We start from the raw sequence: 22,509 nt of genomic DNA, 5'->3' as shown, positions 1-22,509 counted from the left end.
GTACCGATTTGCAGCAATCGACTTGATCGATCGATCAGCGCCGCAAAAGTTTCCTGATCGTTGCGCACGATCACCTCCATCTGGCGCTATCTCCTTCTTTCTTTCTTTCTTGGTCTCTCTCTCTCTAGCAAACATACACACACACACACAAACACGCACTATATCTCTCTCCGTTGCACAGAGCTAACTCTTTCTTTGTCTCTCATCTGTTTCTCTTGCCGGTTTCTTATACGTTTGCTAAATCTGAGTACATTCTCAGACCAGCTTCTTGCTTGGACCGACCCGGTCTCAGCCTTAAAGACCGCTGCGGCCCCGTTCCGATCAATCATTTACCCGAGAACGCCCCAACCGGACGGTAACGAAGTGGTAATCGCCATTTCTGTGCCATTTTACCCCTCCAAACACTACCCCCGCCCCAGGCGAACTGAGTGCAAGTTCAAGTTCAAGCCGTGTATCGCTAAGAAACCCGGGCAGGATCTTGCGCTGAAGTCCTGAAGTGATTGACCTCAGCCTCCGGCGAGAGCGCAGTGTATTCCTTGTAGCTCCGAACTTCGTTCTGTGCCGTTCAAGTGCTCCGTTTGTGGACGTGGAACTTCTCTGCATCACGATGAAGTGGATGATTCTTAGCTGCCTGGTCGTCGCCATGGTGATTCGTGCTGGCGGTAAGTGCGGGTGTAGGATGAATGCCTGGCCGGATCCAATCCTACCAGTGTGCGCGGGGGAGGGTATAGAAGCCCTCCCCATCCTTTTCGATGCAAAGCCAATCTGTCTATCGCCGCATGTCTTTACACTATCTTCCTATCTTCAACGCTCGACCCAAGCATGACATGGTGATTGAGTGTGTTATCTATTCCGTGCATGTGCATCCTTTTGTCGTCCGTTTCTACGAATATCCCTTGCATGCATAGACCCAGTGCCGCGCGTGAACGTGTACATAAAGTGACGTGTAGTTCTAGTGGGACCCATTATTTCGTGTAAATATCATCAGTACCTTCGCACCACTCCCTAGCGGGAAGTGATCATCTTCTGCGCTGTCGCAAACTCTTCCTCAACCACTCTGTCACACCTCTAAGCTATCACTTATCAGTGTATATAGATTCATATTCATTACCAGTACCGGAGAAATTTCACCACCTGTACAGTGACATCAATCTTTGTCATACTTAACACCAACATGGTTGCAGAACTATTAAATTAGGCATGTATGAAATTCATAAGCTGCTCCCATTACCTCCAACCATCAATTCTTCTGTCTCCTCGAGGCCTTTAATTCTATGGAATCCATTTTTCCATTCATTTTCATTTGCTGAGAAGGGTTGTATACTTTTATGGCCCATGGAGATGATGTTTGTGGAACGGTTCAAACTGGAACGGGACGAAACGGCGTTGGAAGTTTGGAATTGACGTGCTCGTAATGATGTTAAACAAGGAAGTTGAAATTTATTGAACCACACATCATCGTGCCCCCATCCCGGGCCTATCCGTCTCCAACCTTGCCGTTTTTTTTTTGGCCGGATGGTGTTTGGTGCGTACATTATGATGATAGATGAGATTCTGCCCGGCTTAACGCAATAAGGGTTTGTACGCTACGCTCGTCATAAAACACGTGTAAGCGAATATTTGGCCGAACGGAATTGGCGAAGGCGTTCGGGCGAAGTTTCGAAGTCCGACGTTGTAGTACAGTATGAGGGATGTACAATATGGTTTTACTGTCTCTTTTTATCATATGAGACATTCCACGCTTTTGAACTTTTCTGTACAATTTTCTTTTTTTAAGCTTATTTATTAGCATTTTCATATTTTGCAAAGAAGACTGAAACATTTACATATTTTGGCTCTGAAATAACACCTTGATTTATGTAGGATGTTCATTCCTAATTGTTCCACGATTCTTATTTCATATGGCAATAAATAATTACAGTTTCCCTTGTTAACAAAATGCGTATTCCTCTGCTGCGGTGTAATCTTAATTGCCAACGAATTCAATTACATCGTGCGGAACCGGAAACACGAAGCCGCCAGCTCAGTCCAATCTGCCATGTAATTACCCGCCAAATTATAGATCACCCGTAAAAAAGGAAGAAACAAGCAAAAGCCCCAACACAATCCCGAAATATGGCCCCCGGAATGCGCCCAGTCGGCAACGTATGTGGAGATTTTATTGAATTCACGCAATCATTATACTTTGCTGATTTATGTTAGTACAAGTTGTTTTCTCCCTCCCACCCCACAGTCCCGTATGGTCCATAAGGATCGTGGGAAAGGGTAATACTGTCGGATGAAACGGAACGACGCTTACGCCATTGCTAAGCCCACACTTACATTGTCCATTTGGTGCTGGGCTGGTGTTGTGTGTTCATTGCAGAAAATGATGCCATTAACGTCCGATGAGCCTTCGTCAATCGGCAAGGTCATCTCGCTGCGCGGTTGAGCAGATCGTGTCGGATTCAGTGATTCACTGGCTTCGTGCTCATAACGGAACAGAAGGTATTAAAGACCCGGGCCGAGGGAGAGGGGAGAGATGGAGTGGAAAAAAGCATAGCTCTATTGGCGGAAAGAAGTGAAAAAACCGATTCGTCGAATCATGATGAATATTTTAAACCGATTTACCTCGTGACGTGACCTAACCTGGCGACCGGAATGCAGTACCACCGATCGCACAAGAAATGAATGTACCTTATTTCCTGTTGTTCAAACTAGTTTATTTCTAATAGGTAATCAATTATAGGGCAGGTATGTGTTTCCAGTTTACGAGCCGTCCAACCTTCACAAAATCCTCGAAGGGCGCATTTTTATACCTTCAGGCTATGTGACTAATTGAAACTTATGAACTTGTGTTGAATAATTTAAACTCGATTTAAGTTGCTTTCTAAACGATTATTTTTGGGTTAAATAAATGTACCAATATTAAGTTAAATAACTAACAAAATAATATCAATGACTTAAGAAGAAGATCAAAGAGTCTTTTAACGTTAAACAAACAGAAGACAAATAAAATTCCCTCGCTTCCACGGCGAAGAGTTTGCAGTTGGATGTAAAAGAACTAACAAGAAACTCTACAAAAACCACGTCTTTCGCAGGGTTTGAAAGCAAGTGGGCAAAGTAAAATGAGATAAAACTTAAAAGAAAAAGAAAACTTTCGCAGAAAAGTAAACCGAAGACAATCAATAATCACCGTCAGCATAACGGCATAGAAGGGGAAGCGGTTTGGCAGCGCTTTTCTCTCCCGAATTCTTAACGAAACTTTACCGGAATAGAAAAAAATTTCTCGCGTACAAATGGGTGATCATTTACATAACGGAACGGCGGGAACTAATATGAATAGCGTTTTAAAAAGGCAAGATTTTAGAAGGATTAATTTGTTTTGCATAATTTGCTTAGACTTTTGTCCACGATAGGGCTAGCATGTTTTGCGGTGAGCAAAATTTAACACCTACCATTACAATTAATTGGCATCACAATGGTAGGGACATAAAAATAAAAGCACAGTTTTTTTTAAATGCAATTTACGGTTGCGCTAATGAGTGCACTTTGCAATCATCTCAGACGACTTAACTCAGGGCAAGACGAGTCAAATTGCCACGGAAACGAAACCATTGCAAAGATGGAAAACGACCCAGAAGACCTTCGTCTAGGGAACGGACGGAAGCCCATCAGTTTTTTCGCAATGCTTCCCCCCCTTTGAACTCCCCTCACCGTCCGATTGCTGGGGAAACGGGGAAACTTTAAAGAGAAGTAGTAAAAAAGTATGAACAGGATGAAATTAAATAAACTCCAAACATACTCTTCGCATTAGCGCGAGCGGACATGCTCCGCCCGTTGGGATCGGTTGGCGAACGCATTAAAACGAAACTGTGGAATAATTAGCTGCGGCAGCAACTGGTTCATTTCCTTCTTGCTCTCCGTCAGGAGCAGCAGCGGTCCGTGGAGAGATTTGGCGATGGAGCGCACTTTGACTCAAGAAGCCAGCAGGAGCAGGTCAACGGTCTAGAACCGGTGATGCAAAGGGGTATGCACGGCATCGGGAAGCAAGTCTTGCGGGAAAACGGTGGGTTTCGACCTTGTCTTCGTCGATGCGATGCAACAAGAAGCTGTACAAATGAGTTTTCTTACCAAGCATCCTTACAAGAAAACATCAAGCTATGATTTGATGTCTATTTATCTTCTGGTTGAAAATGTTTTGACCGGTTAAATCTTACAGTTTGACTGAATAGTGGACATACTATTCAACTCATTGTCCTTCTTTTAGGACTTGCTTGCAAGAGTCGTTGTCGTATCTCTGGCAGGTAATTTAATTATCGCCACAATGCAGGCGCGGTAATGCAACCCTCCGTTGAGATAACGAAGCAGAACGAACCCGTCCAGGTGGTTCTGTCCACTGTTGAAACTGGTTTACATTCTACCTACTTTAGTGATACTCCACCCATTTGTGTGTGGGTTCTTGTTCCACGCTGCAAGCACCGAAATGGTCGCGAAAAACCTGTATTGTTCCCGGCACAAGAAATGTACCAGCTACACGGTTCACGGGTCAGGTTTCATGTTACAAAAAAAAAGGAAGATACTGTTCACACTAGAAACTAATACCGCCCTGCGGACAAACCTCCGCCTTGGCTTGACATGGACGCAGAAGAATAATTTTTCGTTGCAGCCTGCCTCAAGGTAGTTCCGGGCGGCAGACGCTGACCGCAGACTGCGATCGTTAACTCGATCATCCGAACGACGAAACCGGTTCCAGCTGACCGACGTCGGTGACGCGCGCGATGCGCCAACACCACGCATGCAGTTGTCGATGCTGACCGTAACTGACTTCATTTCCCGACCCATTAAGTTGATGGGCGAATTTTACTGTCCCGTGCGGGGCTCGATTGGAGCGACGCTCGGAGAAAAGTTACAATTTCACTGCACGAAACAGCAATTTCCGAACCATACCGTGCGTGTGAGTCAAAAGGTGCATAAATTGAGCGAACTGGTCTGTTTTCAGCTAAACCGATCGAATTACTCCGTGGGGAACGGCTCGCTGTCGGAAGTGCTGTGCGGGCCTTATCGAGGCACCGCCCGGGGCCTGGAATTCGCACCGACATGCCACGACACTGGTCAATGTCACCCACCCTCGCTTGGGGGGTTCGAACACCACATGGTAGAAAAATGGTGGCACGCGCAGCAGGTACTTGCATGTTTTGCGCAGTGCGGTAGCAACAAAAAAAAATAAAAAGGAACTGGTTTCGATGGCGACGTATTTTTAGACCCGGCTTCGCTTCGGCCGGTTTCGAGATCGGTTGCAAATGCAACTCGAGCGCGAGTAGAATAATCATGCAAGTTTGAATAAAAAGTACCGCGGAACGAGTTTCAGCGTGAGTCTGAGTCCGCCCAGGGCCCAGCAAGGCCAGCACCTCACGAGGGGGCGTAGGCTAGAGAATAGTCATACTCCTATGCAAAATCGAGTCAAAACTGGGCTCCGTAGTTCCCGCTGACCGAAGGGAGTCGTAAAAAGCTATTGATTTATTGGACAGCAAATTTGCTAAACCGGAAACAATGACGATTTTGAACCAAGCTGCATATTCTTAGTACTTCGATCAGGAATACTAGTTTTACTGAGCTAGTGCAAAGACTGATTATTAAAAAAGTGGATAAGAGGTAATTATACGATATCATTTTCGAAATTATAAAACGGAGGAACAAATTGTTGTCACTCATTTGGGCAACATTGTATTCCTTGGAAAGTGAGAGAATACATTTACAAACTGTTACAGTCACATTTTTACTGTTCCTTTATCAATTTAATTATGAATATTAAGTTGAAAAATTACTTTAACTTGAAGAGGAAATTGCCTACCAGAGTAAAACTATTTATACAACTTTTCGTAGTTAGTATCGTATAAGAAAAAATATATCAACATAGAGTTGAGTTTCTAAATTATCAAAATAGGAAAGATTGAAGTTTATCCAATAAGAAAAAAACAGAGTTTGTGCAAAGAACAATCACTGTTACAAATGGATTTGAATTTCAAACAAGGTTTAATGATTTAAGATTACTTTTCATGATCATGATCGCAATCACTTTGGCCATCGAATTGAGTTTATAATCTTTTCTACAAATTGAATTTAAAACCCCTCTTAAACTACTGAGGGCTAAAGAAGGTAACGAAAGATCGAGAAAGTGTGAAACAAATCAAAACTCATGAAGACATACATTTTTACTCTTAACATCTTAAATAAAATCGCTTGAAATAAGTTTCTTAACTTTTTTTTATTCCAACAAATTAACACATTTGCTGGCTTCAGATATGTGCTTTCATTAAAAAAAAACCCCAATAACTTGCTCACAGTTTGACCAGTTGTTACTGGTCAAAAGAGTCCGCGCATGCATTTAGCGCCAATTGAGTGATCCGCGCAAAGACTATTAAATTCAGATCCGCTAAATAGAATTGCAACAATTTAACAACCGTTACCGTCGAGATTGCGAACTCTGGCGGGCGGAGTAGAGAATGTTCTTGGTAGAACAACGTTGCGAACAACAATTACCAGCATTACCAGTTCACTTCGCTCGGGAGAAAACGGGAAGAAGGTAAATTGTCGTACAAAAACGCTAAAACCTAATCAGCTCTTCCGCGCGATCATCAACCGTGCTCCATCAACATCGCGATATTGATGTCTCTTGCTATAACTAACCTTGCCACGTACCGTGCCGAGCCGTTCGCACACAAAGTGACCGAAAGTGACCGCTGCAGCAAATTAAGCATGAACGTAACGAAAGCATGTTCCTCATCATGATCAACATTATAATGATCATCATCGTTATCGTCATTACTAAAAAAAGTGACCTGAAGGTAGCGAAATTAGCGCACTTTTATGCAGAGAAAGAGAGAAGGGGACATGTTTGGGCCTATTCACTATGAGAACAATTTTTTCGCAATTTTGACACATTTGTAGTCTCATGCTCACTAAATTAAGAGAAGCATGGTGATTTGTTCGTAAAGAACTAGTTTTAAATCTACTATATTAGTGTAAGTTACCATCCCAAAGGAATTCCTAAGCCAACAGCATGTACATAGAAGCAGGTTTTAAAAATAAGCACAACTTTTGATCTTTAAACGCACTTCCACTTCCACCAAAACTGATCACTCATCCACAAACCACCTAACACGTACACACACCTTCTGCATGTTCCTACTGTTGCGGATCTTCGCCACCATTTGAGTATTTTTGGGATTGGCTTCCTGTAGATCATATCCAATTCGAGGGGTTAAATGTCAATTGAAGGTATTTGCCAAGGGTAACCAGATGCTGACACGTAAAGTACCGTTCTTCTCGCAGACGCCGCACCGCGCTATCAGGTGCTGGAGCCACGCGATGGCTACGTACCGGTGTACATCCGCGTCGGTGATCAACCGCTGGCGGACATCAACCCGGAGCTGGCGGCCGCCTTCCACGAGCCGGTCGCTCGCATAAGTCGTGCCGAGCTGGCTGAAGTAAGTATCTGACTCGGTTTGCGTTTGGGGATGATTGATCGATCGAACGAGGCATGTGAAGCGTAACCGGTCTTATGACTTCTCCAAACTGATCGGTCGCGTCTCGTTCTGCTCATCCTAGGCACTGCAAGCTGATCAGGGCGTCGCTGGCCATTCGTCCAGCCTGGTGGATTCGCACTCACACTCACACTCCGCATCGGACGAACACAAGATACTGCTCGCGGGAACAGCGAAGAAGCCCGCCGTGGCACACGATCCTGTCAAAGCGGCTCCTTGAGACTTCCGGAAACGTTTTCGGAAACCGTCGGGGAGAAGCATTCAGAGCCCTTCAGTGCTGGCCGTTCCAGTTTTAAACTAACCGGCACAGTTACCTGTGCAATCGTGCACACGTCCATGTTATTTATTTCGTTATGCAAACCGTTTGTACTACTAACTCCGTCGATCGCGATACGCGACTACCAATAAAGGTTTACCCATCCGGTTGAGCTGAACCGACGAAACTTTATGTCTTCCTTTGATTCCTTCTCCAAAACCACCTACCACCTAGCATTTGCCCCATCCCCTCACGATCCCTTGATTTGACTTTTTGATTTACTCCACCTGAACAGATGCCATGCCGGATAAGTACAAGGATTACCCGAAGAAGGGCGGCTATGTGCCGGTCTACATTCGCTACCCGAACCAACCGTTGGGCTCGATCAGTCCCGAGCTGGCCGCCGCTTTCCAGGAGAGTTCCGGGCGAAGCTCGCGCGGCAAGCTGATCCAGGTAAACGATTACTATCGATCTTCCAAACATGGAATCTATAATCAACGAGTGTCTTGTCTCTGCCACCAGGAATTAAACCGTCCAGTACGCTTTTCCTCGGAGTCGAGCAGCGACGAGGAGCTCCGCAACGACATCATCACGCAGAAGCCGCGTGTCGATTCTATCAGCAGCGAAAGCAACTCGAACTCGAACGAGTCCTTCTCGTCGGAGAAGGAAGCGAAGGCGGCCATCAAGGAGCTGCTGAAGAAGATGAACAAACTGAGCAAGCAGGCCACGGTGAAGGGAAAGAAGATTTAAAAAAAGTCTCCTCGCTGTAGGCAAAGTAGGAATGCCATACGGTTCTGCCATATTTTTTATCACGTATGAACCTGTACGTCTCGTGGCTAAACTTAAACGATACTCAAACAATTTACAAACACTGCCATGTGGACAAATTAACTTTACTTTCTGCTTTTTTGAGCACGCTATGGAAAAAACATCGCTCATTTTATTCCTAAGTATTTATGTGTGAAATGAATCACTGCCTTCCTTGAAAATTTTAAGCGAGTTAACACCTTATGCCACCGATTGCAAGGATAAAAATTTGAATAAAATTTCCTTTTTCCTACAACCAATCGGAGAAAAGTTTGAAAGCAATTAAAAAGTATCGAAAGAACCTATCCAATATAAAAATGATATTTTGTTGGCAAAAGTTATTTGGTATAATATACTTCATTGTGTCGTTTTTCCGAACTATCATTTTAGAAAAGAAAGAAACAATAAAATAAAGTTATTTTTTAATTTTTAATCCATCAAGATTACAGTAATAGTTGCTACTGAATTTTGTTATAATTTTTATTTTAAAACCCCAATCTTTGTCAAACAGTCAAATTTCAGACAACAAATAAGGCTTTTGCTACAGAGCTGTATTCGTATCGTATCCCAATTACAAGTATTGCCACAGTAGCTTATGTAGATCAATAGCTAATTCCAAAAATTTGAAAAAAAAATTATTAAATAGTTTTATTGTACTGTGTGATTTTTAATTGGTGGGGTGGGTGAACTAAATGGGTGGAATTATCTTCAAGGGTTAAAACAAGTATTTCGCGTCGGAATTCTACGCAACACGAAGGATGGCGTCATAAAATTAGGTGTTGAGGAGTTAGACGTCAATTTCTTATCATTTATCAGGAAGCATTGGAACGAAGAAAGAACCTAACGTTTGTTTTTCAAAAACCAAAAAAGAAAGAGAACGTCCAGACCGACCTACATAAAATTGGTTATAACAAGACATGCGGAGTCTGGTATAGGTGTAACTCCAGTGACCTACCAGAGATTAAACTGTTCCGAAAATTCCCACTCTAGTCAAAAGTATATTCTTCTGCAGGCAACGAACGAATGTGTGCAAAAGATGATAACCTTTTCGTCGTTCGTGAATACGTATCAATCAGCTGAAGCAGTTACAGCCGGGTCCGATTTGCGTATTTGCATTCGCATGCGAGCCTCCTATCTTCCGCACAAACACTTATTTACAGCCTCCATCATCCGTACCCGATGATCCCAGGAAGACTCATGAGCGAGGCTATAATGACACCAAGGTTTAGTCTACTAAAAGTTTCCATCCAATCAAGTTGCAAGTCGGAGTGATCGTGCTACGTGATGAAAAGCCTCAAGTGCTTCGTTGCCATAATCCTGGCAGTTGTGCTGCTTGCCCAACTGACCACCACCGTTGGTAGGTTAAAGGAGGGAGTTTCGTTTGTAATTGCGATAGAGAGCACTCACCTTTCGCCGTTAATCTGTAGAATCTGCCCCGCAAACTACGATACTGCCGGAACCGTACGCTTCGCCGAGTGCCTCACCGGGTGCTCCCTCGGGTGCTTCGCCAACGGCTAAACAAGGAGTACTAAAAACCTTGGTTCAGGTAAGTATCCCCAAGAATTAACTCGAGATGGCTATAGTCCATCCGCCAACAGCATCGAGTTCACTGACGATTGCACCCTTTATTTTTCTGGCAGGGTTTAACCGGCAATAAATCGTCCGAGGAGAGCCATTCGAATGAGAGCAGCGAAGAAGGTTTCCGGCCCCTCATAGCGCGCAAACCCAAAAAGACTTATTAGCCTCGCACGCAACAACGGATCACACATTTGAAGGGAACGATTACTGCGTAAATGTGCACCGTAAAGTGCACGTGGACGGGCCATTCAGATCTCGCAATTTGCGTACTGCCACCCCGACTATTTCCGGCCACAAAACGAGGGTGAGATGCTGGAAAGGGTAACCTTTCAACGGCGCGTCTTTGTAGCTTCATCAAACTATCCGGTGTGTGCTCTCAGTTCCGTGCGGTAGGCAAATGAATAAACATGCTCCAACGTTTGGCTTTAGCACTCGTTCTTGTTCTCGTTGTAACAACACTTCGTTCGATCGCAAATCATGAGGAAAACTTGACGAAAGGTTTGAGTGTTTTTGTTTACATTTTTTTTTGTTTTGTGTTCGTTCCCTTTCGGAAAACTAGCCACAATCCTTCGCCATCCTAATGCGTGACCTGGCACCTCCACTAGAATGGCTTTTTCAACTGACTTCCGTTTTCCATGTTGCCCGCTTGGTGCTCCCTCGCTCTGGTGATGAAAAGCATCCTCCGAAAGTCGCATCATTGGCGCACACCAGCTTCAGCTACCACCAGCCACCCTGCCCTACATCTGTTCCGTGCGCCAGCAGGACGTTCACCGTTGCAGCGCCACCATACTCAATCCCCGATGGCTGCTCACTTCCGGCAGCTGCGTTTACGACCACCCGGCACTCGAAAGCCTTGCCGTCGTGTGCGGTGTACGCATGTATCGCACGGTGGCCGAAATGGCGCTGCATCCGAGTTTTTCCACCAGCCCGATAGGAAACGATCTTGCGTTGGTAGGCTCCAGCTTGGGGAAAGCTTTGTCTTAACGTCACTAAAGGTTTTCCACGAACGTGTTTCATGTGTTTGTGTTTTTTTTTTCTTTCGTATCCGCCTCTGTCTACCGACTAGCTTATGTTGCGAAAACCACTCAACTTTACGAACAACGTTCAACCCATCCCGTTGTACGATAGAATGGAACTTCCCGGTGCATCCTGCGGAAGGGCGACCATCGTTGGTTTTGACGGGTTCAATTCGATCCGCGCTACGAATTGGGGGAATCCATCGTTACAGGTACGGAGAGGAATTGGGGAATGTGTGCGTTCAAAGTGCATCTAAAGATTCACAATGCACCATAAGCACATGACCTCATTCATTAAAACAAATCGTGTGTGTTTGAAACACATTCTGTGCAGGTATAACAAGGAGACCCTACTTTCAAAACAAAGTAGTTTTGATTAAGCTTGCTTTAAAATTTCACACATGCTTTCCTATAAGTTAAGTAAATAGTTTGGGCCACTTCCAGTTTTCCAAGGTTCCGATTTTTAAGTTCATGTTGTTTTACAACTTCAAAGTAAGAGTTTTTTTTACAGTTATTGTTCCAAAACTTGCCTCATAAAGTAATAAATGAATTTTTTTATGACAGGTTCAGAATGAATGACTTTTCATAGACAATGAACATAATTACACTACAAGAAAAAAATTAAATCATTCAGTTTTATATGCGATAATACTAGTGACCAACATTGAGCTATATATACAAATATGGATCAATTCTAGAATATTTCCGATAAATATTCACAGAATTGATTAATGATGATGGAAATAAATCGATTAACAAAAACAATCTTCTAAAAATTTCAAAATCGAGGAAAAACATATTGCAAACAGAATTCCGCAAATTTTTAATGAATAACTATTAAAAGAGGATTTTCGAATGTAGACAGAAGATAACATATTTTGTATTTTACACCGAAATTCGAAAAGCCCTGCAATCTCATATTCTTCGCCGATCCGTTATACTCTAAATCTTCCTACAATAGTGAAAAGATCTACTGCAACTGATGCAAAGCCTACTATACGGTGCACTCATTTCACGAGTTCATTTCACTAAGCACGTCTTAAGCCCCTTGTTTTTGTTTCTTATCGATCCTTTGTTTATTGGTTAATCATAAACCACCATCCACTGGGGTGGAGCAGATGGCCAAAGTTGGGATATTATCGTCGGACGAGTGTCGCGAACGGCTCCCTGGACCATTCCTCGCTGCCTTTCTTACGGAGGCGAACGTCTGCACCGATAACGAGCCCACCGATTCATCGATATGCGCTGGTGACTCGGGAGCACCAGTTTTGATTGCTACCAGCTGGCGGCAGACGTACAGCTTGCTGGCCATCGCCTCCTGGACCGTGGCACCGTGTGGGGCAGGTCCTTCGGTGCACGTTCGCGTTGCGCCGCATCTTGATTGGATTCTCGGCGTTATCTCAACCCACATGTAGACCTACAGGTAGACGATAAGTGTAAATTGCACCATTGTCGTAACCATAAATTCTAATCAAATCGTTTAGATTAACCGGGGTGAAATAAAACAAAGCAAATGTGTTGAAAAGCGTTCGACGCACTCCATGTGACGGTGTTATAGGTCATTTGCAAAAATGAAGTCGATAACTTTGGTCCCGTGGGTGTTTTGCCTGCTCGTGGCTGTTAATGCTGCGCCCGGTAAGGTCTAGGATCCTGGAGGTCTCTTGCAGAAGTCTTCCTAAGTATAGGTCCTGATGATGACTTACCCTTTTGTTAGAGCGACGAATTTTCGGTGGAACGGATGCGTTTGACGGTGAGCTGCCCTACCAGGTGTCGATACAGCGCGCTTTTCTCACTTCCCGGACACACGTTTGCGGTGGCAGTATCCTCAATCAGTTGCACGTGCTGACGGCGGCCTCCTGCTTCTGGACAGACTCAACATCCCGCTTCGAGGTGGTGGCCGGAAATTTGCGCATCGATCGAGCCGCCGATACGCAGCAGGTGTTGGGCGTGTTCTGGATTCGTATGCACCCGGGTTACCAAGGCGGAACCAGCTCGTTCGATGTGGCCATAGTATGTTACCGCCAGGGTTTGGGACTAACGCTCCGTGGTTTCTGTCCTCTAACACCCATATTGCTTTCCTCACCTGCAATTAGATCCGAACTTCGTCCGCGTTCTTCTTCACCGACTTGATCCGCCCGGTGACGCTGCCGGCCTTCGACGAAATTCCGTCCGGACTGGTGCGCGTTGGCGGCTGGGGCTCGTCTAGCTCAAGCATTCTGCCGGGCAACAATTTCTCCAACGTGCTGCAGAAAATCAACGTGTTCATCGTGCCCTGGAACGAGTGTCTCAGTGTCCTCGGCGGACCGGGTGGACCGTTCGATGAGCGTAACATCTGTACCGGACCGCTCAGTGGGGGAATTTCGACATGTACCGGTGACGCCGGTGGTGCCGCCGTACAGCAGCAGGGCAGCGATGTATTCCTGCAGGTTGGTATCATCACGTGGAATGTGCTGCCGTGCGGTGGCATCAATACCCCATCGATTTACACGCGAGTGTCGGCATTCGTGGATTGGATACAGACGAACTCTGCCCTCTAAATGGATTTTCTTGGGTGGCATATTAGGAATAAATTTTAAACTGAGCATTCACCCGAACATGTGTCTACATGAAAGGATGTCTTGAGAAATGGTAGGGTGACATTCTATCCCAGGGGAGATAAAGTTAATGAACTGATTGGATGATCCAGTGATACCGGCATAGGTTTATTTTATCATACTTGCAGGTACAGAACACGTTTAAACATTTTCCATAGTTTACTTCAAAGCAAGAACATACTTTCATGCTAAAGTCATTGTTTGTTTTAAATTGTTTTATTTTTTTTAGAACAAGAAAGGCTGAAAAAAAGTTCTAAAAAGGAATCTGTTCTAAAATTGGCGAAATAACAAAAAGTCACAGAAACGTGCAATGAAATTGATGAAAAATATAAAAAATTATAGAAAAGTAACCAAACGTATAGAAATGTTGCTATTGCCCCTGTGTTGCGTTGAACTACAATTTGGCTAAATGAATTGGAAAATTACTGAACTAAAGTAAACTTTCTATAGAGTTCAACCATACGGTTACATACACTAATGATGTAGTATAAGAAATAGTGTAGTTAAACTCGACAACAATAGATTTATAGGAGATTATGACTGCGCGCTGACAAATGGACGTTAGGGTTCTTCTTCTTCTTCTTGGCGTAACGACCTCTTGGTCATGCCTGCCCGTTAAGGGCTTACGAGACTTGATTCCCTGTTGTACGTGGATAGTCAGTCCTCTCGTACAGGGGACGTTAGGGTTATGATCAACGATTAATTAAATTTAACTGTATGACTCAGAATCATGTAGAATTGTGTTTAGAATATCATTATCACATTCGTAAGATTCTAGTCATAATGAAAATCCTCAACAATTCCACAGATCTAGCGTTGTTGGTATCCATTATCCCACTGATTCACTTTACTTCCCTTTATGAAATCGCGGATAGAAACCAAAATCTCCTGCAGTACACGTTTCGCAAGATAATCATTTTAGTAAACATGAAACGATGGTTAAATTGCCACGGATCGCATTGAAATCGAGTTCGATTTAGAAGTCCACATTAATCACGGATAATCTTATCAGCTGCGGACGACAACACCTTCCGCCAATTGTGCATCAATTACGAAGCGCAGAATAATACAAATGAGATAAGATATTCAGCAAAGTGTGTTCCAAGTGTGGCTGGATTGTGGAGGATTGTGTGATATATCATCCGGGCACAATCGAAAGGTTGATCTCAGTTCTTCGGTAACTTTTTGAAGGTTAATACCCATGTTTTGCTAGAGATGAAGATGTTACCCGTGTCCCGGATATCTCCCTTCCTGCTTCTTGTGGGCCTTGTGTGTGTTGCGTTTGGTGAGAATAATTTATTCCAAACGGCTCCGAATCGGAAATATTGACAATTCTGTTGTTTCAGCTCATGATGGTGGAAAAGGAGGTCTACAACGGCTTGTAGGTGGTGTTCGTGCCCTTCCCGGCGAATTCCCGTCGATGGTGTCAATCCAACGGATTATTCTTCTAACCCGTGCCAGCCATGTCTGCGGCGGATCCGTGCTCAACCAGTTCCACGTGCTGACGGCGGCGGAGTGTTTCTTCACCAACCAGAACAGCCGCTACCGGGTTCAGGCGGGCAAGGTGCTGTTGAACAGCTTCGAGTCGAACGAGCAAACGATCAACGTGCTCCGGTTCACGATGCACCCGTTCTACGATGGTTCCGTCAGCCCGTATGACATTGCGACCGTCCGATTGGCGTCACCGTTCGGATACAACGACTACATCCGGCCAATCGCACTGCCGACGATCGATTCCATTCCCGAGGGTATCGCCAAGTTCGCTGGCTGGGGCTCGACCGCCACCGGTATCATCCCGAGCATGCCGGACCAGCTGCAGATGTTCCAGGTGGCCATCATGCCCAACAACGAGTGCCAGATCAGGATGGGAGGATCGGTCGGCAGCGGTCCGGTTACGGAGCGTAACGTTTGCCTCGGTCCGGCCACCGGTGGAATTGGGGCGTGCAGTGGAGATGCTGGCGGTGCAGCCGTGCAGCGGATCGATGGAGTGGACACGATCGTCGGTATTATCTCGTGGCAGGTTTCACCGTGCGGCCAACCGGGCATTCCTTCCATCACGACCCGCGTGTCAGCGTTTATCGAATGGATCATTTTCAACTCTCAGGTGTAACAAGTCACTTAGAGTTAACAACACATTGGTTTTCAAAATATACCACATACCTGCAATTTAGTCAAGTGCTGGCATCACGAGACTGTAATAAACAGTTTAGTAACATTTAATAAAGTTAAGTATTAAAAATTGTTATCTTATTTGATTTTTTATTTTACGGTAAACATTATGAAAAATAAATTTTGTAGTCTATCACAGTCAGCTCTATTCATTAAAAAGTCATTTGGTACAGGACATGTAAAATATAAATACAATTAAAACTGTTAAAAATAAAATAAGAAGACTGAAAACAAAGTATGGTAGTATAGAGCATTCTATAGTGCAACATAAAAAAAACTGATGTTATTAGAATATTTTGTAAGCTATTTTAATCAACCTGAGAGATAAGTACCATAAATAGTGAAGAGATAAGATTTATTATTTTGTTATTCATATTACACCTTATTGTGAAATTATTATAAAATAATCATTTTGAAGAACAATGAAAATTAAATAACAATATTAGATAATACATTTTGTGAATTGTTTATTCAATTTAAATATTACGATTAGCGTATTTACTGCCGAATAAATTAACTTTGTCCTTCCTCGCCACCACCTTCTCTGCCTGCAGAAGCAATACTGGCCGCTTCCTGAGCCGCTGGGATTACAACGGTTGTACCCACTAGGTGCAATAAAAAAAAAGAATTACATCACAGCTCTTACGGCTTTTGTTCCACTGCTCCGAATCACCGCCACGCAATCGCTCACAATCTGGCTACTTACTGATTCCGCCGTACTTGATGCCCCATTCCATCCAGGGTTTGAGCTGTTCCATGTTTTGCCGCTTGATCCGGTCGCCAGAGGGCCTGGCTTGGCCCAGAGCGATAGCGACGATAAGAAACAATAGAACTGCGTGGCAAAAATTGAACTTCATCGTTGATCGAGTCCCGGACGAGGTTTGGGTCGTCACTACCGATGGAACATTCCCGTAGCTTACTATTTATAAGTTTCTTTAGACCCACACGAACCCTTCCGAAACGACCATGAATGCAAATGTATCTGGAACACACATTATCTGGCACGACATACGTCGCATAGTTGTGCTTGTTTTTAGATTTGCCGAGTTTTTTATTATTACTGGTTGTCAACTTATTGTCATATACGAGCGAGGTTCCCGTTTAGGGGGTGTTGGCCTGGATCCAGTCGAGGTAGTGCGAAACACCGACGTAGACCGACGGGAAGCCGACGGTTCCGCACGGAACCCATCCCCAGGAAACGATACCGATCTGCACCTGCTGGCCGCCCTGGATGGAGAACAGCGGGCCACCGGAGTCACCCGAGCAAGCGGACACTCCACCAGTCAGCGGACCCGTGCAGAGGTTGGTCGGACCGAGCGGCGAGCCAACACCGGCAGCAGCGTTACATTCGGCGAAGGTAATGAGTGGCTTCGTGACCTTCTGCAGGATGTTGCTCGTGGTCGGGATGGTGCCACCGGTCGAGCCCCAGCCGGCCAGAGTCGATGCGCCAGTTGGGATGCTTCCAGCCGCCGGAAGAACGGTCGGCTGAACGCGGGGCGTGAAAGTCAGCGGGGTGGCCAGACGCATGACGGCAACGTCGCTCGGGTTGACGCCACCCAGGTATTCCGGATGGACAATGCTGCTAGCTACGCTCACGACCTGGCGAGTCTCCTCGGTTTGGGACAGATCGTGCGAACCGGCCCAGATCTGGAAGTTGGCCGTTGCCGGGCTTTCGGTGATGCAATGAGCAGCCGTCAGCACCCAGAAGTTGCTCAGAACGCTACCGCCGCACACGTGGGCAGACACGACCAAGATCACACGCTGGATCGACACGATCGTGGGGAACTCACCGGGGAGAGCATCGACTCCTCCAACGACACGGCCGCTGGGGAAACCATATTTGCTCTGTACCGAGCCTACAAACAACCACATTAGTACTTGTCACAAGCGCATTGGAGCTTCTTCGAGGACGAATACTTACGGGGTGCAGCGGCTGCAAGCGCCACCAGGCAAAGCAGAACGACTACCGACTTCATTTTGGTCAATACACAACAATAATTGCGAGGTGGTCCGATGCTGATTACGCTTTTTATATCGAATCCCAGCCCAGTTACGTTTATCGCCAAGACGATGCATGCTTATCTAAGAAAAGGCCCCGAAAAATCGGCCACGGCTTTTTAGCTAGCAGATGGGTTTACCGTGGGTTTAGCCCTCGCTGCTGCTACGTCACCAGAAGTATCTAGATAACGTACCAGTTAATCTATAAGATGACAGGTTGCGGGAATTTTGGTGGCCCGATAAGAAGTGATGGAACCGGCAGGACCGGGACAAAATCAAAATCAAACCATAGCCCAGTAATTGGCGTGGATTAGTGTTATCTGGATGGCGTGAATAAATACGCACGTTTTCGGAACGACTACAGATAGAAGCGCTGGGAAATCCAATTGAACGTCCTACGAAGATAACGATGGTTGATATTATTTGGTTGAACCAAGACACTAACGGACGAAGTTATTTTTTCTTTTCCATTAAAATTAAACTTGAATTTTGTTTGACATCGGACTGTAATGATCCATCTGAAAAAAGAACTAAAACAACGTTAATTCATTGGTTTAAAACAACTTAGAAAAACAGATTGATAACGGTATTTTCAAATATGTTCAAATTATGTGCGTGAAACTAGCTGTATCAACAAACTTGTCATGCGTGAAATGGTCTCACAGTTCCCATTTGTTTACAAACAATTATTTCCGTTTTCAAAAGATGCAAAAAGAGGATCCCGTTTTCGATGCGAATAAAATATGTCGTTTGTGTCTGCAGCAGCTGGAAAATGGATCGTTTATCAATATTTTCACCGTTAACCTTCCAGTCAGTCCTTTGGCGATGATTCTTCGCTGTGCCGCGATCGAGGTATGAAAATGAGAACACCGGTCTAGAACCGATTGTTTATGAACCGAGTTTTGTGAATTCTTAAAAGCCTTCGCTTGATTTGCAGGTTTACGAAAAAGATGGCTTCCCTCCGGCGATATGCAACGCGTGTTACTACAAACTGGGCATGGCATTTGAGTTTCGAAATCGGTGCGAGTTGTCCGACCAAAAGCTCCGAGAGTTTCTGAACATGCCACCAGCGGGGGACAAAAGGGAACCGTAAGCACCGATGCAGCTGGAGCGTTGGATAGGATTTACATATAACATGTGTTGATTGCAAACACTTCAGGTCAACGGCCGTCGCCGATCATACTGATCAAGGGAAGGATGATGATATTTACGCGGCAATGACGGAGATTTTTGGTCCTGATGAATCCAACCTGGTCGATGTACAGGAAACTGGGCACCTTGCAGTTAGCGAGCTGCTGTACGATACCGATAAAGCAACGGTAAACAACGTTCAGTCGAAAACGTTAAAAAGTAAGCACCAGATCAAACGAAAATCTCAACTAGACGAACTCCTCGTGAAGCACAAGGAAAAACTGTGGCTCGAAAGTACCAAGGTGAAAATTTTTCGTCAGAAAAGAATCAACCGCAAGCAGGCCCGAAAGCGTTGGGTATTACTTAAACAGCCCGAGCAATGTTTAGTCTGTGGGAAGTCCTTCAACTACCGTGGCCAGCTGGAGGCACACCAACAGACGCACTCGTTGGACAAGTCATTCGAATGCGGAATTTGCAAGCGTCGCTTTGGAAACTCCAACAACTACCGTCTGCACATGCGAATACACAGCAACGAAAAGCGGTTTCAGTGTGAAGTATGCAGCAAACTGTTTCGAACGTCCAGTAATCTCCATGCGCACCTTAAAACGCACTCCGAGAAGAGGAATTACCTGTGCACGGCGTGTGAAAAAGCGTTCCGAACCGCACGGGAGCTAACCAACCATACTAAAACGCACAGTGAGGTGAAGAACTATGTTTGTCGAATGTGTAGCAAGGCGTTTGTGAAACAGTCGTACCTAACGACACATATGAACACTGTGCACGTGGGCCTCAAGCGACACCGTTGCCAGGAGTGTGGCAAGCAATTTTCCAACAGCTCCAACCTAATCGCTCACCGGCGGGTTCACACCGGAGAAAAACCGTACCAGTGCAACGAGTGTAACTCAAAGTTTAACCAATCATCCGCCCTTTCACGACACATCCGACAGCAGCACCGACCGAAAGAACCGAGCCCAAAACCGGAACAACCTTCCGTAAGCCGCACCAGTGAACCGGAAGAACTAACGATCGAGGTGGATGAAAATCGCTCGCTAGAGAGTACGGCCAGCTCGGAGCTCTCGGTTGCGACGTCGCTAATGGACAACCAACCCATCACGTACGGTGGTATGCCGTACGCTCAAACATTCGTTCCTCAGCACCCTCCGCAACCTCAACACTTTTACCATGCTCATCCCCACCATCATCATCAGCAACAGCATCATCATCAACCACAGCATTCCCAGCCCATGATGCACCAACCGATATCGGTCAATCAACCGATGGCCGGGCCGAACATTTACTCGACGGAATACCTTCCACCGTACCACTCGACGGCGTTACCTGCAACACAACAGGCGCATTACGATCTGGGAGGGTATGACATGTGCTACGGCATGCCGGCATCAACAGTATTAAACCCGAGCTTGATGAATCCTCAACCGACCTACATTTTCGATCAGTAGGCCATTAAAACAATTGTCATAGTAACCGTACGTACTTAAATTTAGTCATAAAGTCATTTTTTCAACAATTACAATTGTACATAAAATACCATTAAAATAAAAGATTTGCGTTATTCAGCACACAACGTGATCGATTATTTTTATTTGCGAACCGTATTAATGGAATTTTTGCAATACCGCGCTCTGTAACCTAACCTTCATCTATCTTCAATAAAACTCGGCCAGAACTATCAACTGCTCGTTTCGACCTGTTGTTTTGTTCTACTACTGTGATTAGAAGAATCATTGCTTGTGTTTCCTACGGAGGCCTCAAAAACGCTTAATAATATGTTCATATGCTCAGAGGTATTTTCTGCATCTGCCCGTTTTTGTCTGGTGTTATTCATATCGCTAAGTTTAAGAACGGTTCCGTGACATCGAAGAAGAGGGTTAGTTTTAGAGTGAAATGAGACGATTGAAAAAGAAAACTTATGCTATATCGCTAACTGGCATGGCATTTGGTACAGAAATGCAACTCGCTTTTGCTCTCATTCGAATGCTGAACGAACGAACGTACGTTGAAATGAAAGACATTTTCTTAAATGCATTGCTTAGTCCAGATCGTCAACACGCGCACCACCGGAACCAGCTCCTGCACCAGCTCCCGCACCGGCTCCTCCGGCACCAGGATCCGCACCACCAGGACCACCAAAACCGGGGAATCCGCCTGCACCTCCTCCAAATCCTGGGAATCCTGGAAAACCACCGCCGGCACCACCAGTACCCGGGAACCCAGGGACACCGCCCTTTTCCGCTTGTGAGTAAAATTTCATGAGGATGTTCATGATTTTAGGATTGTTTTGATACTTTGAAATGTTGGCCGGATTTGAGAAGATGTCGGACATGGCGGCCGACACTTCCGGATCGCGGAAGGCATTGAACAGATCGGCTCCGGCTCCTCCGAAATCGGGCATGCCACCCATTCCGCCAGCCGGTCCCTCCTCCGCAGCTTTACGGTTCGCTTCCTGCGCCTTTCGTACACGCTCCTGGCGCTCACGGAACTCTCTCTCCTGTTTGCGACGTTCCTGCTTCTGCTTGTGCTGTTCGATCTTCTTCGCGTTCGGCGTCACCTCCTTTAGCCATTCGTCCGCTTCTTCGTCGAAGTCGAGCTTGCACGCTTGTCGCAGGTCCTTGGCCGCTTCCTCCCAGTGGCCGAGCAGGCGGTTAGCGCGTCCCCGGAATTTGTACGCTGTGGCCGAATCGGGATTGATCTCGAGCGCCCGGTTGCAATCTCGGATGCAAGCGTTCGGTTTTTGTAGCTTAAGGTACGCCTGACCACGTTTCGCGTAGTACAGTGCGCTCTTCGGATTTAGCTGAATTGCTTCCGTGAAAAGCTTGACGGCCTCATCGTACTTCTGTTCGCTGTACGCCGCTGCAGCTTGTGATCTGAGATCGTTCGCTTGATCAAACTCCTCCTCCGACGGTTCCTTCGAGGCATCGCCCATCGGCTGATCCGGTTCGGTGTCCGGCTCTACGCATCCTTCGTTGTCCAGCTCGAGATCTGATTCGGGATCCGACTCGACCACCTTCGGCTCTTCTTCCTCCTTCGGAGTGGTTTTCGCTTCCGCCGACGCACTGCTGCTTTCCGTGCTCTTGGCTCCCATGCCGCCAAAGTCCGGTTGTCCTTCCGGCACTTTGCCACCGAGACTTACGATGAACGATTTCAGAAAATCCAATTGCGGTAAGTTGAGCAATTGCGGAGTCATCTGGCAAAGGCTAATGAACGCCTTGAGCTTTTGCAGCTCTGCTGGACCGATAGGACATTCCATATTGTTCTCGAGATGCCGTATCTAACTGCACACGCCCTTTCGACGAAGGTTGTTAACTCAGAGACGGAATCGCTGCTGAAAAGAATTTCTTCACCCTCGCTTACTTTTCACTACGAAAAACGTTTCTTACACAGGTAAATGGCGACGTACTAAAAACCCCTGCTGC

At 45.5% G+C, this 22,509-nt stretch overlaps 8 protein-coding genes across 8 annotated transcripts; 5 read left to right on the top strand and 3 right to left on the bottom strand.

Moving 5' to 3' along the window:
- The first annotated feature begins 607 nt into the window (after window positions 1-607).
- LOC131293025 (uncharacterized) lies at window positions 608-8,532 on the top strand. Its single transcript, XM_058321104.1, has 3 exons — window positions 608-662; window positions 8,078-8,235; window positions 8,305-8,532. The coding sequence occupies exons 1-3, from the start codon at window positions 608-610 to the stop codon at window positions 8,530-8,532; spliced, it is 441 nt and encodes a 146-aa protein (XP_058177087.1).
- A 1,341-nt stretch (window positions 8,533-9,873) lies between these two features.
- On the top strand, window positions 9,874-12,598 carry LOC131293024 (trypsin-1-like). Its single transcript, XM_058321103.1, has 6 exons — window positions 9,874-9,946; window positions 10,017-10,135; window positions 10,230-10,287; window positions 10,844-11,118; window positions 11,234-11,395; window positions 12,302-12,598. The coding sequence occupies exons 1-6, from the start codon at window positions 9,874-9,876 to the stop codon at window positions 12,596-12,598; spliced, it is 984 nt and encodes a 327-aa protein (XP_058177086.1).
- Window positions 12,599-12,754: 156 nt separating this feature from the next.
- LOC131293023 (trypsin-1-like) lies at window positions 12,755-13,720 on the top strand. The gene is made up of 3 exons (XM_058321102.1): window positions 12,755-12,818; window positions 12,898-13,193; window positions 13,277-13,720. The coding sequence occupies exons 1-3, from the start codon at window positions 12,755-12,757 to the stop codon at window positions 13,718-13,720; spliced, it is 804 nt and encodes a 267-aa protein (XP_058177085.1).
- Window positions 13,721-14,998: 1,278 nt separating this feature from the next.
- Window positions 14,999-15,887, top strand: LOC131293022 (trypsin-1-like). Its single transcript, XM_058321101.1, has 2 exons — window positions 14,999-15,062; window positions 15,124-15,887. Exons 1-2 carry the CDS (start codon window positions 14,999-15,001, stop codon window positions 15,885-15,887), a joined length of 828 nt encoding a protein of 275 aa, XP_058177084.1.
- Window positions 15,888-16,459: 572 nt separating this feature from the next.
- Window positions 16,460-16,803, bottom strand: LOC131282462 (uncharacterized). The gene is made up of 2 exons (XM_058311937.1): window positions 16,653-16,803; window positions 16,460-16,551 (listed from the first exon to the last, which is right to left on the bottom strand). Exons 1-2 carry the CDS (start codon window positions 16,801-16,803, stop codon window positions 16,460-16,462), a joined length of 243 nt encoding a protein of 80 aa, XP_058167920.1.
- A 244-nt stretch (window positions 16,804-17,047) lies between these two features.
- LOC131293021 (trypsin-1-like) lies at window positions 17,048-17,922 on the bottom strand. The gene is made up of 2 exons (XM_058321099.1): window positions 17,868-17,922; window positions 17,048-17,802 (listed from the first exon to the last, which is right to left on the bottom strand). The coding sequence occupies exons 1-2, from the start codon at window positions 17,920-17,922 to the stop codon at window positions 17,048-17,050; spliced, it is 810 nt and encodes a 269-aa protein (XP_058177082.1).
- Window positions 17,923-18,649: 727 nt separating this feature from the next.
- On the top strand, window positions 18,650-20,564 carry LOC131290880 (zinc finger protein 345-like). Its single transcript, XM_058320069.1, has 3 exons — window positions 18,650-18,796; window positions 18,882-19,033; window positions 19,104-20,564. The coding sequence occupies exons 1-3, from the start codon at window positions 18,650-18,652 to the stop codon at window positions 20,533-20,535; spliced, it is 1,731 nt and encodes a 576-aa protein (XP_058176052.1). The 3' UTR covers window positions 20,536-20,564.
- A 155-nt stretch (window positions 20,565-20,719) lies between these two features.
- On the bottom strand, window positions 20,720-22,496 carry LOC131286212 (hsc70-interacting protein 1-like). Its single transcript, XM_058315139.1, has one exon. It carries the CDS (start codon window positions 22,341-22,343, stop codon window positions 21,126-21,128), a length of 1,218 nt encoding a protein of 405 aa, XP_058171122.1. The 5' UTR covers window positions 22,344-22,496; the 3' UTR covers window positions 20,720-21,125.
- Window positions 22,497-22,509: the final 13 nt, after the last annotated feature.

This window comes from Anopheles ziemanni, chromosome 2, assembly GCF_943734765.1.
Source record: "Anopheles ziemanni chromosome 2, idAnoZiCoDA_A2_x.2, whole genome shotgun sequence".
In the NCBI taxonomy this organism is placed as follows: Eukaryota; Metazoa; Arthropoda; class Insecta; order Diptera; family Culicidae; genus Anopheles; species Anopheles ziemanni.
This window is presented reverse-complemented; position numbering and strand designations above follow the sequence as displayed.

Bases quoted from the DNA above. Each gene is read 5' to 3' on its own strand.
- LOC131293025 (XM_058321104.1), top strand. From the start codon at position 608: ATGAAGTGGATGATTCTTAGCTGCCTGGTCGTCGCCATGGTGATTCGT. The intron at 663-8,077 runs GTAAGTGCGGGT...CCACCTGAACAG, and splicing joins CATGGTGATTCGTGCTGGCG to ATGCCATGCCGGATAAGTAC. The intron at 8,236-8,304 runs GTAAACGATTAC...CTCTGCCACCAG, and splicing joins CGCGCGGCAAGCTGATCCAG to GAATTAAACCGTCCAGTACG.
- LOC131293024 (XM_058321103.1), top strand. From the start codon at position 9,874: ATGAAAAGCCTCAAGTGCTTCGTTGCCATAATCCTGGCAGTTGTGCTG. The intron at 10,136-10,229 runs GTAAGTATCCCC...TTTTTCTGGCAG, and splicing joins TACTAAAAACCTTGGTTCAG to GGTTTAACCGGCAATAAATC. The intron at 11,396-12,301 runs GTACGGAGAGGA...GGGGTGGAGCAG, and splicing joins GGGGGAATCCATCGTTACAG to ATGGCCAAAGTTGGGATATT.
- LOC131293023 (XM_058321102.1), top strand. From the start codon at position 12,755: ATGAAGTCGATAACTTTGGTCCCGTGGGTGTTTTGCCTGCTCGTGGCT. The intron at 12,819-12,897 runs GTAAGGTCTAGG...CCCTTTTGTTAG, and splicing joins GGCTGTTAATGCTGCGCCCG to AGCGACGAATTTTCGGTGGA. The intron at 13,194-13,276 runs GTATGTTACCGC...ACCTGCAATTAG, and splicing joins GCTCGTTCGATGTGGCCATA to ATCCGAACTTCGTCCGCGTT.
- LOC131293022 (XM_058321101.1), top strand. From the start codon at position 14,999: ATGTTACCCGTGTCCCGGATATCTCCCTTCCTGCTTCTTGTGGGCCTT. The intron at 15,063-15,123 runs GTGAGAATAATT...CTGTTGTTTCAG, and splicing joins CCTTGTGTGTGTTGCGTTTG to CTCATGATGGTGGAAAAGGA.
- LOC131282462 (XM_058311937.1), bottom strand. From the start codon at position 16,803: ATGAAGTTCAATTTTTGCCACGCAGTTCTATTGTTTCTTATCGTCGCT. The intron at 16,552-16,652 runs GTAAGTAGCCAG...TATTGCACCTAG, and splicing joins CATCAAGTACGGCGGAATCA to TGGGTACAACCGTTGTAATC.
- LOC131293021 (XM_058321099.1), bottom strand. From the start codon at position 17,922: ATGAAGTCGGTAGTCGTTCTGCTTTGCCTGGTGGCGCTTGCAGCCGCT. The intron at 17,803-17,867 runs GTAAGTATTCGT...GGTTGTTTGTAG, and splicing joins GCTTGCAGCCGCTGCACCCC to GCTCGGTACAGAGCAAATAT.
- LOC131290880 (XM_058320069.1), top strand. From the start codon at position 18,650: ATGCAAAAAGAGGATCCCGTTTTCGATGCGAATAAAATATGTCGTTTG. The intron at 18,797-18,881 runs GTATGAAAATGA...CTTGATTTGCAG, and splicing joins TTCGCTGTGCCGCGATCGAG to GTTTACGAAAAAGATGGCTT. The intron at 19,034-19,103 runs GTAAGCACCGAT...CAAACACTTCAG, and splicing joins GCGGGGGACAAAAGGGAACC to GTCAACGGCCGTCGCCGATC.
- LOC131286212 (XM_058315139.1), bottom strand. From the start codon at position 22,343: ATGGAATGTCCTATCGGTCCAGCAGAGCTGCAAAAGCTCAAGGCGTTC.